Raw genomic sequence first — 14,464 nt, 5'->3', positions numbered from 1 at the left:
AAACAAATGTATCAAAAAGTGTGAAGTATACACTTTTTATGTGAGAATGAGGTAGCATGACATGGTGCATGGATTATTCACATTTTATTACACCTTCCCTGAAGGAAATTACACAGAAGACTCGATGTTTCTGTCTTATCTTTTCAGCTCTCTTCAAATCTTGAGCAAACCCTGAAGTAGATTTTTCACATTGTGATGTGCTACCCTTAGGGATTCCTGTAAATACACAAGTGGGCTCCAAAGGGTTTATGGAAGAACAAAACTGTATTGCAAATAAATACTATAGATATTTTTTTTTTAAATTCTGCCCCAGCAGAGAATTTAAACTTTCTATGAACTGACTTGTCTGAATGTGTGGTTTCTAAAAAGGCTGATTTGTGCCATGAACAAAGGTTAATGCCAAAGCGTGCTTTTGGACAGTAAGAGCACTGACTTGCCCTCATTTAATTTACAATCTCCACAGCTAAAATTATTTTTCATGGATATCTGAGCAAAGCAGAGAAACTGGCCTTGGTCTAAACTTTATCCTGCGGTGCCGGTGGGTTTTTTTTCCTTCAAAATAAACAGTGTGTTGCTGGGATTTGTTCTCTTTCTTCATAGTTTGTGATGAACTGACATGTGGTGGTCACAAGTTGCTGAAGTACTAGTGTAGAGAAGTGGTTAGTGTTCTGGAAACTGGACAATTGGAGATGCTATTACTGTACCTTTGAGCAAGGTACTTCAGTAAAATGGCTCTGCTGTGTAAATGGACACTCACTTGGTTATTCATGTAAATATGAAAGTCTCCTGACTTTATGAAGGATTAAATATAAAACACTATCAATAAATATTATTACTAAAATCCAGTAGGTGGCACTAATTGAATAAGTAGCATAAAACATTATGTATTTTACAGTAAAAGCAGATGTTGCCATTTCAGTTTATAATAATAATATTAATTTGACCTGATGTAATTATACTTTTCCTCTGATGCTCTTCAAGATCATAAAGTCTTACAGGAAACACCTTTTTTTTCTCTAAAATGCCCCAGTTGAGCTTATTTCTTTCAAAGATGATAACTGTAGGGTTGTCTGTGATTGCTAGAGCGTTTGCAACAGTCACACTGTCTTTGCTCTGGACTATTCTATTGGTGAAACTTGTCAGATTCAGTGTCCAGTACAAGGTGGAAGCTGCATTATTAATGTGCATTTAATGTATATATTTAAATTAGAAAACAAGACACTGAAATGATGAAACAACCAAGATTATAGGTGCTATGTTGCATATTTGAAGAACAGGTATGAGCGTTGGCGGTTTGTGTGTGTACTTACTCTTTAGATTGTAGTTTCGTCACAGTGGAGTGATATTTGTCAAACAATGTGCTTTTCCAGCAATTTGTCAAGGAGCTTCACCAGTGGCAGATCAACATAGACGTGGCGAATGACCTTGCACGCAAGCTGCTGAGAGACTACTCTGCTGACGACACCAGGAAAGTCAACCTGGTGACAGAGGACATGAACAATTCCTGGGCAAATGTCAATAAGAAGTAAGTAGTGGGGGGCCTCTGCTTCCTTTCTCCTCTCTTCACTCAGGTTGTGTTTGTCTCCTGCTTGTTGACCGTCCGATTGGGGCAGCAGTGAGAACAGGGTTCTCTGCGAGGGCATTGGTCTAGTAGCGGCACATTCCCTTTGAAGGGCACAAGGATGGAAGTAATATTGCTTGGAGAAACAGACAGGCGGCTGCCAGAGCAGGGTGTAAGCATATAAACCACCTATCACATTTCCATTTATTAGCAGTGATATACAGTATATTAAGTTGGTGTTAAGTTGGGCAGCATCATCATGATTTGTACAGGTCTTGAGGCTGGGTTTTGGTGCTAGAGAGGATAATACTGTATATCAAAGGCACGCAAACGATACTTGCATTATCATTTTTCATTCCACCGCAGAGAACAGAGGGTTACTGCATCTAAATTAGATAGGCTAGCCCCCCTACCCATCTAATTTAGACGCTAGGTTGGAGAGGTCTCTTAATTGGGTAGGGTATATACTGTACAGTATATATATTATATAGTTAGCATTCTTGCCCCTATTGTGGAATAGTACAATGCAAAGTATAATAAGCAAAGCATTTATTGGTGGTCATCATTACAAATTATTATAGCTGCTAATGGGACTAGGCTGCCCTATAGCATGTTAGAGGGATACCCAGCAGATTGACTGGGGGAACACTCTACCTCAGGATTGCTAAATCGATTCTATCCTAGGAAAGTCATTTCTGTCTCATAGCAGTGTAAATGAGTTGCTTGTGGAAAGGCTTTTACACGGGGAAAATACCCTTGAAGCTGCTATGCCACAGGCATTGTACCATGTTTCTCCTTGGGTAAAATAATCTATTTTATAACTGATAACTTTATTCTGAAATCACACTTTGAACAAACAAAATTGCAGACACAGCAAACAGTAAATTGCTGCTTTAGATTCTCTCAGAAACTCGTATACAGCAGGATGTTATCTGGTTTTATTCAGTGATATTCATCTCTTTGAATGTTTGCTGCGTACAAAGTTGTTCATTAAAACAGATGGTATTCAGTGTCAATGATGCCGCGGGTGATTCTTGTCTTGATTTTGCAGTATTTCTTTTTTACAGCACAATAGTTTTTCTTCTGAAATGTTAAGGAATAAAAAACGACCTGAATCTTTAAACTTCTGTATGGAAGGAAACCATTTTTTTTGGAACTGTAATTGGCGTTTACGTTCATTCAGCTATCCTTGGACTTTGTCAGCTTTACAAGAATGACTTCACCTGCCAAAAAGGATGACTTCATTCCAAAACATCCTGCAGTCTTCTAGAATCATCTTTGCTAATAAAAAATGCCAGGTTCAAACTTGAATATCACAGGATAAATGTGCGAATCTAGTCAAAACGATGACTTTCGATTGTAAATAGCACAGACGTGCTGTATAGGATTCAGGTGGGCAGTGTGTTAGATTTACAGTATGTGCAGAAATGGGTGTGAGTTAAAAACTGAAGTCCCTGGGGAATGTTGTGTTAAAGCAGTGCCCTTGATTTTGCAGTATGCCTGAGTATCCACTTGGAGCATCAGTCATCATTACTTCATACCCATTCCCAAAGTGCTCTTAATTAAAAATGACAGCTTGAAATAATCAAGTGGACATGGTCATTGGGAAGAGTGAACTAGAGATGATCCTGTGTGTGAAACAATATTATAAGCAAAATCTTGTGAGTGATTCTTATCATAAGCAGTTCCTTAGAGCCCTGTGTTTAGTCATTTGCACCAAAATACAATATGCTACAGCTCTGCCTGGCCAATAGATTAACATATTTGTTGGTGCCTTTGTTGAAAAGTTACAAAATAAAGTAAAAATAGTGTATGGTTCCTACCGCATTTCATTCTGAAGCAGAGTGTGCTGAGCCTCAGATCTTAAGAGCTGTTATCAGTGGAGTGAAGCTGTAAAAGGACCCTGTATGATAGATAATGCTTGTTCAATCAGTTTTCATTTTGCCGTGTCACAGTGCTAAAATCTGAGGTGACAGAAATGTTTTGCAGCATATACTGTAAAAAAGTCTTGGTGGTGTTCAGTTTTGGACTTGTTCATGTGGGTTTCCTCTGAGTGCTCCTTTGTTCCCCACAGTCCAAGGACACGCTGGTAGGTTAACTGGCTCCTGGGGAACATGGCCCCAGTGTGCTCATGTCTGTGTTTGTTTCGATGTGTCCTGCAGTGGACTGGTGTCCCATCCAGGGTGTCTCTCGTCTTGCTCCCGTTGCTTACTCAGATGTGCTCCGGCTCCCCCGAAACCCTGCACTGGATAAAGTGGTTAGAAAATGGATGGATATAAAAAATCCCTGCCAGCCTCCCCTATAAATACTGTGATGTATTAGAATCACAATCCAGCAATGGGAGTCCTTCAGTGCTGCATATACATGAGGCCAGTGCAGTGGAAAGGAAAGAAGCATTCTGTCGAAACCAGTCAGTGTTCCCGATTAGGGTTTTCCCTCTTCGCTTCTTGACTTCTTGTTTCAGGTACAATCTGTGTCTGAGGAGCTAAAGTACAGTTAACAGAAGTAGCCTAAGCATTTGAAGGCACTTTAGCAGGCTTCTGAAATTGCTTGGTCTGGAAATGTATTTACCTTGATACAGTAATGTGTAGATTTAAACCTACATATACTGTACAATATATGCAATATATGCTGTATGAGTATGTATTGTGGTGTGAGGTTATTTTTTAAAGACTTGAACACACCATAGTGCAGAGAAACAACTTTAATGTCATTTAAGCCCAAGAAGCTGAGAACTGATGTTCATGCTGAACATTTTTAGAGTTTGAACAAAGCTCAAGACTCCTCGGATGTTCCTTTCTCTGAGGGAAATGAGTAGGTCCCCAGGTGCCCTCATCTTAATAATAATAATTCCTTACACTTATATACTGTAGCATACTACAGGTAATGGAGAATCCCCTCCACCACCGCCAGTGTGCAGCACCACCTGGATGATGTGACAGCAGCCATAGTGCACCAGAAGGCTCCCCTCACACCAGCTCTCACCAGAGAACAAATTGATGAAGCCAGTTCATAGATCAGGTTTATTAGGAGGCCATGATTGGTAAGGGCCAATGGGAAATTTGGCCAGGACGCCAGGGTAGCACCCCTTCTCTTTTCAAGAAACGCCCTGGGATTTTTAATGACCACAGAGAGCCAGGGCCTCAGTTTTACGTCTCATCCGAAGGACGGCGCCCTTTTACAGAGTAGTGTCCCCATCACTATACTGGGGCATTAGGACACACACAGACTGCAGGGTGAGCGCCCCCTGCTGGCCCCACTAACACCAGCAGCATCCTTAGTTTTTCCCAGGAGGTCTTCCATCCAGGTACTGGCCAGGCTCACACCTGCTTGGCTCCAGTTGGCTGCCAGTTGTGAGTTGCAGAGCGATATGGCTGCTGTCTTCCCTCTGACATATGTTTCCATATCTGGCGATGGCCACTCCAGACCCAGAGTGCCTCTCTGCCAAATTTCTTGTGGGGTAAGGGTGACCACAACAGTGTAGATAAACATGTGTTTGTACATATAAAAAAGGAGGATAATATTTCCATCCATTGTCTTTAGATTAATAATCAATGTTTACTGATTACTTTTCACTTTATGCTAATGTTTTACAGTTGTATTATCCGTGATTTTTGGATTATAGCACAGCTGTTTTAATAAGCTGGAAGAGAAATGTTTCTTGTACTGATCTTACTCCCCTCATGAACCTGTGCAGCACTGGCTTTCTGACTACAGTAGCTTCATGTGTCGAGTTTAGTATTCTGAGGTGCTGCACCTTCCTTGTTTTGTGTCTGAGCAGAAATGGAAAAAATAAACTTATTTTCCCCAACATGAAGTGGACCTGTAATAGGATAATTGGAAAAAGCAGTCCTGAGTTGGTTGCTGTCAAATTGATTTCAGCCTCAATGTATGATGATGATTATTGTGTCAAATACAATCAGGGCTGTGGAACTTGAGTCTATCTGGGGGTGTGGGCCTCACTAATGCAGGGGTTTTAGTACAGAAAAAGCCTCCTGCTAGCAAATAGCTACCATGGTTTCTCAGCATGGCTCTCATAAATAAGCCTGCCACTATTTTGATAGTGTTTATAAGTAAATAATGGGCTTTTCCTTTTTGGGGTGTATTACATTTGGTGGAATAACAGCTCCCGAATTACTAGGGATTGCTTAAATCTGCTGTGTGTTTAGCTGCAGACATCTGATAAAAATAACATACAGTACGTTGTTCGTGACAACTGTGTGTTTGAATATGTCCTTTGATTCATGTGGCTTATTATTTATTCACTACTTCATTTTACCAAGGTACAGTAGAAGCCCTGATCTACACTGGGCATTTTTTTTATTTTCTGTGAATCTAAATGTTAGCATGTTTATCAGACTTTGTGTAAAGGCTGAAAGCCATCAATTTATTATTTATTATGGTAAGAGCAGTCAAAAGCTGAGTGATGGAACATACAGTAAGTATTTTGTATTGAAATCTGTTGTAAACCTTTCTACGGTGATATGAAGAAACAGCATGTAAACAAAGATTTAAACTGCTGTAATTTAACAATGCACGTTTAAAGAAGAATGAGACCTGTGTATGTTTGATTAGTAGCATCTCAAAGTTAAAGTTTAGAAATATAGTTTCAAACTGCTAAGCTCATCACACTGAAAATGGCCTCCTTTTTGATACAGCACACACAAAAAATGCATGTGTATTAATGGTAGCGCTACCGTACATATTGAGGAGGAGAAGAGTGTATAATAATCAAGTTGCAAATGGTAATAATTAGCATTTATTACAGCTGAAGGTAAAATCGTCCACAATTATTATACCTGCAGGTGGAGTCGTGTACAGTACCTCTGAGGGGAGGAGAGCTTAATAGGCATTGCTTTTCTAAACTAGAGAGAACAAAGCAAGGTCTTCGACTGGAATGGAAATGAATGGAATTTAAAGACCTTTACAGAGATTCCTGGCAGAATCTAGCAAAAAGATCCAGCTAACACACACTGTGTTGGTAATAGACCAATGTTGTTTTTGAACAGAAGAAAATGAGGCTTCAAAGGTTAGGATTTTCAACAGCTTTTTTAGTCTTTTATTATTATGTTACTTTGAGGAGCAGTCACAGTGAAACTGGGATTGTGCCACTTACCAGGAGCCAGTTATTACTGCAGTTCGCTGTTCGCTTTCATCTTTATATCGGTTTGTTCTTTTGCTGGATGTCTCATAACAAGACATCTTAAAGGGTGGACACTGTAGAATACCGCTTTGAAATGGCTTTTGGAACGACAGTGGCAGAACCATGACAGAGGCAAAAAGAAAATAGTCGCATTTTACTGCTTTTCAGAACGGACAGCTTAATCAGAAGGGGCCTGCCAAGGTTTGGCTCTGGCACTTGTTTTTAACAATTTGTGTGCCATTAATCATTTTGTAAAGGAGTTTGAAATTAACGTTTGGGAGGGATGACAACAACCACGCTCAATCGTACTCAGCAGTCAGTAATTAGCCATCGCTCTCGACATCCTTACTCCACCAAACGCTATAAATACCAACGTGATTTCCTACTCTCCCTCACGTACGTCTTTTGCATCCCACCTCCACCCCAACTCCATCTCTACAGCTGCCTCTTGGTTACCCTGAGTGGGGGTCCTGGCCTCCTTGTCCTATGGCCAAGCGGGTTAAGCCAATATCCGCTCCATAATAATTTCTCACGCTTTGATCTTGGGTGTTGTCGTTCCTAGTGAATGGCAGTAATAGCCCTGCTTACATTTTGATAAAATGTATTATTTAAATATAACAATATCTTACCATTTAGTGGGATACTTGTCCTTGCTTTCCCTTGCTGAATTCTCCAATCACAGGCTCGTAGCTCGTAGTTTGAACCTGCCTGTGCAACTAGCAAAAAAAATGGTAGTCATCACATTATTAATCTCATAATTAGAAATCTTGGCACAAAGATTTTCCGGATGAACAATACAATGAAAATTAACCGTGGAGAGTCAAATGTGATCCGCAATGATCTTTACAGATCCCTTCTTTTTTTCATCCAAAGCAGGAAATGTCCCTAAAAATGTTTGCTGGGTGTCAGTTCCTCTTTCCACAAAATGATTAATAAATGTCTTAGCTATATCTTCCCCTGTAGTTGTGCCATGCTTTGGTTGGACGCAACACAGCTCTACTACGTTGAGAGTCACAGTATCTCAAATGAATCGCTAATTGCTATAAGCACCAGGAGCACAAAATAAAAGTCCTTCTGTTGAACAAATCTATATTCATCTCCCCAAAAGGGCTGAAATGAGCAAACATCTAAAGTAACTTTGTTTTCTTAGCAACCGCCATCTTGTCCGAAATGTTGTATGTCGCAGGGGTTACTGAGGGACCAAGAGACCCCCAACCAAATATTCAGGCTGTACTGTCGCTGGTGCTCAGAGAGAGAATTCCACTCACAGTCAGCTAGAGATAAGACCCACATTCGAACTCATGAATGAACAGCCCGATTCAAGTTCTTTCAGTTGCAAAAAGTCGTTGTTTTTGTGTCCTTAGCCTCCTTCTATACCTTTTGTCTTGTCCAGTTCTTGGCAATTCAGGATTTTGAAAATATCTCTCAGCTATTTGCTAAAATGTTATCTTATCTTCATTCCAAAGCTTCAAACTTGAAAACTTTATTCCAAACTAAATAGATGAATTCTTTTAAAGCTGTACGGCATACCTTTAAGTCCTGGTAGTAATGTGTTTTTTACCAACAGGATGGAATTTATCCAACTAAAGATGATATCTCTCCAAAGAAATATTACATTATCATATACTACTCACACCAAAAAATGAACTGAGAACAGTGAGTCTGTAATTGCCCACAGGAACGTCCAATCTTCCTGGTAAAATTGCAGTGTGATTGTCAGTCCGTAATTAGGCTGTTCCCATGGCTTTGTTTATACTTGGTCTGTAGCTGAAAGCCTAATGCTGTGCTCAGTGATGGATGCCCTAGTGCTGAATGTTTTTTTTATGTGAAAGCCTCTTTTGTTTATAAACAGTTCTGACACCTTTCTCCAGAACAAGCCGGCTGCTCTGTAGTACCCTGGCCAAGGTCTATGGCAGTTCTATGGCCTATGTGGTATGACAACTTGTATGAATAATTGGAAGGATGATGTGTATGTTTGTTTTATCTAAATAACATGCTTGTGAATGTGTAAAACACAGCAATCACTACATTGAATATGGAAATCCTATTTTTTAAGTATCATGGATTCTGACATAATTAAATGCAAACACTTTGATATACAGTATTGACAAATTATTCTGATGGCTTTCTTAGAGGTTTAACAAATGTGTATGGATTTTGCAATGTATCCAATTATCATTCTCATAAATGGCCATGAACTGAAGCAAACATCAGAATTCTTCACTGGGTTCTATTTACATTTTCTTACAACCTTTGTGAAAAAATATTTATTTCATTTCCGTAATTATGTGTGCTGTACGTATAAATACTGCATTCCAACATTCCAACCTATATTGTATTCTCACTGTGAGATTATCATCACATAAACTCCTGGCGTGCTTCTCAAATGCCAGCTGTGTGTTGTGCATTACAGTAGTGAAGCTCCTAATTGCCAATCGCAAAATTATATATCACCTTCCTGCTAATTGTAAGGCAGTACCCATATGTTTTGAGGTCTGGGTTTGTATGTTGGATAATCCTAAATGTTTGTTGTGTTTTTCACAGGAAATGTTCTATAAAATTATAAATCTTAAATTGCATCCCCCAGGGATGAATAAAGTATTTTGAACTGAATTTAGCTAAATCTGTGTGTTACACTATCGACAGCTGCACCCTCTCAGATGGTATGAGCTGACGACCTGCCACAGTCACACTGTGACTTTGTGGTGAATGCAAAGGCAGGGAGATGCACAGATGTTCTCTGTGTTTCCAAATATTTCCGAGATTTACAAAGGCTACAAGGTATACAAAGAGCATTAGCTCAAGAAAGTTCGTAGTATTAGATATGATGAAATTATTACACCTGATTCTTCTTTCCATGAAATGAGCTACTTTTATTCCACTGTTACAGAAACAACAACGGTCATATAGAGCATTCTGGAAGCAGAGATTTAGGATTTTGAAAACCAAATAAACAAATTCAAATTCAAAAATGCGCCTGGCTGAGTTACAGTGAAATGTAGTTTTCATGTTTTTTTGACTCATCTTAAATTCATAACCTCGTACCTCAGAAGAACCCCAAATGCCCGAGCCATCTTTATTCACACAAATCTCCAAGGACAACACTGTTTATTTACTGAAGTAAACTTTTCTTGAAACATTTCTTTAAAATCCTAAGTTAACAGTTGACAAACCAGTGTGTATAACACTATTACATAAAACATCAAACAATAAGAGGGATTGGTATTCTATGAATTATTCAATTTCTTTAATCCAGGGAACATTTAAAATCCCAGTTTGACATTTGACCATTATTCTTTTCTTTATTTTTCCCAGTACCTGTATGTGTTTGAGAAAGTTCATTGAAGTTGACAGATAAGCCGGTATTGTTCTAGTCATGAAGTGTTTTTTCAATGAAAATGAAAAATGCCATATATGAAATATACTAAATCTCATAGGAAACCTATTTCTCTTCATGGTGTAGTCTCGAAACCTTAAAGCCCAGGAATCTCGAAGCAGCCCACAATACCCGTGTTGATGTGGGACTGATGTTAGATGATGTTGATGTCTTTTACTGATGATATAATGCTTGTGGGCGTAGCACATCAGTAAGCACTATGACATAATTAAGTAAATTACAGCTGAAGTTGCCCTCTTGTTAAAATGATGGGTCATAAGTAAGACTTAATCGCCTTGAGTGCTAAACATCAAAGATAAAACTCACTATAACTAAAGAATGTAGTGTATTTTGATCGACTACCATATCTAAAACATACAGTACCTGCAGTATGACTCAAAGCACTGTGACTTAATTCTTTTTGTTCTGCATAGTCTCCTAAACAAGTATTTTACCAGATAAACATATTAGAGCCATTAACTATTGTACGGGAGATGTGTGCCAGTTTAGCATTAGCTTCAAGTGGAATAGTTTGGTGTAGTTTCTTCCTGTGAAGCATACTGTAGATTGGTTATTAATTTAATATAACAGATGGTGATCAAAGTACAAGGGCAGAGTATTCAGAGTTCAATAAATGTTTACCAAGCTATTTGGATATATCGTTACTCTAGAACTCAGGAGAAATCCAGCTCACTAACCACAAACCTGTCTAAATAACAGGCTCAACTTTTTCAAAATACTTAGTGCTCTTCTCCTTTTTGCTACTAAGGCTTTCTGAAGGGATTTCAATTTGTCTTTTATTGTTTGCATTGTATTTATTGATGTAATGGTGCATAAACCACATTAAAGGGAATAATCTTTTTCTGTTTGTTACTGTCCATGGGTACGCAGTGCAACAGACTGGGTTTTGTTGAATGTAGGATCACAGAAGAGGTTGTTTCTGTGCACGCCACTGTGCAAGGAGCTGAAGTCTCAGGCATTTTGGGGGCAGCAATGCAGGAGAGTGTGTGCAGGTTGTCAGGGCAGCTATTCTGAAGAGAGAATGAAGAGGACGAGAAATGCTTTTAGGAGGCGTGCACGTTGCAGTAATGCTGAGAGCTATAGCAGAAGTGTTGTGAAGGTACAGTATATACAGATATATAATCTAATAGGCTTTAGTAGGCAGGTATAATCATGGGGAGGTGGAACATGAAATGGGAAAGCAAATGCACTACATATGAAAATCCTCCCCTACAGACTTCAATTAAGGTAAGAACTATCCCATGAAATAAGGGAAGTGGCCTTTGCCTGCCTTATTAATGGGCTGCATTTTGACTGACAGCAGTGGGTTAATTGGCTGATTTAGAGGCATGAGAAAGTCTCATTGACTGATCAGTCAAGTGACCACGGAGGGCTACCTTACAAAGAGAATGAAGTGCACTGTTTATTGTTTTTTTCTAGGGATTCATTGAGAGATTCAAAGCCAGTTTATCCTTGTTGATTTGTTTTCCAGTTTTCTCTTATTTCTATCCATTCCTGAGCCTCACTATCCCACTTTTTCTATCAGTGAAGTAAGACATGATACCTCTTATTTGCACATACAGTACAGTAGTTACAGGTATAGCCAGCTGTAAGCAATGAAACATACCTTTATCAATACCTGCAACATATCTTACAGACCAAAAATAAATGCTCAGCCCAAGTTACTTTTTCAATCTTCAAGTGACCTCAATCAGGGTAAATCAAGAATAAAATAATGATAATAAAAAGGAATTTTACCAACTCAGTTTATATTTCATTGAACTCAAGACAAGTTTTATGTTTAGAAATGTGGAACTGAACATTATTTAAGACCAGTCCTGGGAATCTATTCAATGCCAGAACATTTATACAATTACACAACAATAAAGAAAAATACTAATTGCAAGATCGTACTCCTTAAAAGCAACAATGTGAAAACAGTGTTCAACAACTGTGCTGAACACAGGCTCTATTGTTCTCCCACCTGGGCCAGAATAAGATGAAGCTTTAAATAATTATACTGAAGGAGAATGGAAGATAATGTGCCACCCCTGCTTTCCAAATACAGCTGTGCTTGCAGAAAGGTGCCGGTGAGGCTCTTCCTGTGCTCTCACCCAGGAGCTGGAGTGATCACTTAGGCATCCTGAGCTTGTTAGAACCCGTTCAAGCCTTCGAGGCTAAAGCATCACTAAAAACCTTTTCAATTAAAGACCGAACAATCAGGTGTTAATTTTGAATAATTAACACACGAGGGGTCAAGAGAGGTCTTTGCAAATGGGGAACTCTTGAGTATTTTCTCAATTACACAGATCCAACTGGACGCAAGTTTTAAGAGTATTACCATAACAATAGGGGTAATTTGTTTTCTGACGAAGGGCTTAATTGCTTCCGGCAGCTCCAACCTGCTGCCAGAACATTACGTTCCTGACCATTAAGAACGATGACGAAACTGCTTTTAAGTGTTTGCTTCATGTGGGAAGTGAAAACCGCGTTTCCTCAAATAGACAGCTCTTAACAACTTCTGAGCTTTCAAATATATGGCAGGGCAGTGCAAAAGCATTTTTGTTCTCTCCTGATTACCTGAATGTCAAAGTTCGGACATTTGGATGTGCATTTTAGCATGCAATATATCTGTTTTACCCTTAATGTTACTGTATTTCAGTCTCATTTAATCAGGCAATTCAAATAACTTTCAGCAGCAACCATTCTTTTGTAAATTTAAATCGTTAGTTTTTTCCCACAGGAAGATGAGGAATTGTATACTATGCTGCCTATGATAACCTTTCAAAAAAATTAGTTAAGCCCAACTCCAAAAGCTTGGTTTTAAAAAACAGAAGAGTTACCACAGGGCAAAAACAGTGGGAAAATAAAAATTACTCCAAAGTTGATATTATAAAACCTGTTATTCCCTTTTATTAGTATTTTCTGTGGGATGAGGGCTGCTCTCCAGCTAACCATTCCTTCATCCACAAAATAACAATATTTCTTTATTCCTATGCAGACTACCCTTCTAAAATTAATTTTCTTGACCAAAAACAAGAGGTCAAAGAAACAAAACAATTTAATGGACAAAACAGCTTACAGTATTTAGAAAAGGCCCCTTTTTTTCTAACTGTGTTGAATTTATTTTCATACCTAGTTAATTTTCTTACTTTATACCTACTATAGTTGAAAGATATAGGTCTAATGATTGATCTAAAACAAGGCAAAGTTCAGAGTTCTTAACAGATAAACATCAGTTTTATGCATGGTGGAGTGAAATAGCCTAACCAAATTAACACCTCCTAAAAATAAGCGAATCAATAAAATATAGTAGAAAGGAGATACAAGGAAATAACTAACATTATGGTGGGAACATTATAACAACTAACCAACTAAAGTTGTTGAACTATAGTTGGTGTAATCCCAAACGTTTTTTCAAACAAAAAGAAAAGCGTATACTGTAAAACATTTATTTACGTCTTAAATCCAAATCTGTTGCAGCTATTAATATGCGGTTCCTTTTTTTCATCTTATCATCATTTAATCTTTTGCTGCCTCATGAAGTTTAGCATACAAGTTGAATAAACCTCATGATTGAACAGCTGTATTGCCACCTTTAAAAATTATTGCCACCTTTCATCACAGGAAATTAAGGATTGCACTACTGGATATGCAGTTATTTAAAGACGTTTGCAATATTTGATTAACATTAACCCCTAGGTAAGCAGTTTTAGGATTAATTTGGAATTTAGATTTGAGGAAGCCTCTGGAGAAATTAATTTCAAAAAGTTATTTAATCACTAAAAAAACTGAAATTAATAAATCGGTAAAAGAAATTCCCTTTGCGTCTCATTAGAAAAATTCAGTTTTGAGCAGTTTATACATTATCCTAAAAGAACTATAATTTACAAAAAGCAAATCCAAGAAACAGCAATCATTTCTTGGTGAATTTCTTTTTGTATTTTTTACAAACATCTTGAGTAATTGTGTCGGTGATAATTAAAGTTAACATAATCTAGAAAAACTGTCATGAAAAGCAGAAAGCAGAAAAACTTTCTGTTTTTCATCCTGTGACAACATAGTAGTAAGAATAGTGTGATAACTCTGAAAATACCACTCTTCGACACAAATCGACATTAAATTGTACTAGCACTATAGTACTACAAGAGACAGACTTGTTACAGGAGGTATCAGGATCACTTAAGATAAGCACATCTCCTGGGGTTGTTGGTGTTTGTCCTTAGGGAATCAAAGAATGCTATCCATAAGCCTTTTAAAAAGCTCTTCCTACAGTTGCTTAAAACAGAATTAATACCCATCAATTGGAAATTTGTTTATGTACTACCCATTCCTACAAAGTGTGGTAAAACCTAAGACCAATTAATCATATTTATTTATGTGT

At 38.1% G+C, this 14,464-nt stretch overlaps 1 protein-coding gene across 13 annotated transcripts in view; it reads left to right on the top strand.

Annotated features, from left to right (window-relative positions):
• Positions 1-14,464, top strand: part of dmd (dystrophin) — a 728,682-nt gene that overhangs the window by 534,710 nt on the left and 179,508 nt on the right. For all 13 annotated transcript variants that reach the window (XM_088646795.1, XM_088646880.1, XM_088646889.1 and 10 more), the window contains one exon: positions 1,371-1,525. In XM_088646795.1, the coding sequence (XP_088502921.1) occupies positions 1,371-1,525 (155 nt within the window). The remainder of the gene's footprint in view (positions 1-1,370; positions 1,526-14,464) is intronic.

Source organism: Lepisosteus platostomus, chromosome 2 (genome assembly GCF_059453375.1).
Source record: "Lepisosteus platostomus isolate fLepPlt1 chromosome 2, fLepPlt1.hap1, whole genome shotgun sequence".
Taxonomy (NCBI): Eukaryota; Metazoa; Chordata; class Actinopteri; order Semionotiformes; family Lepisosteidae; genus Lepisosteus; species Lepisosteus platostomus.
The sequence above is the reverse complement of the archived record's forward strand: the minus strand, read 5'-3'. Positions and strand labels throughout refer to the sequence as shown.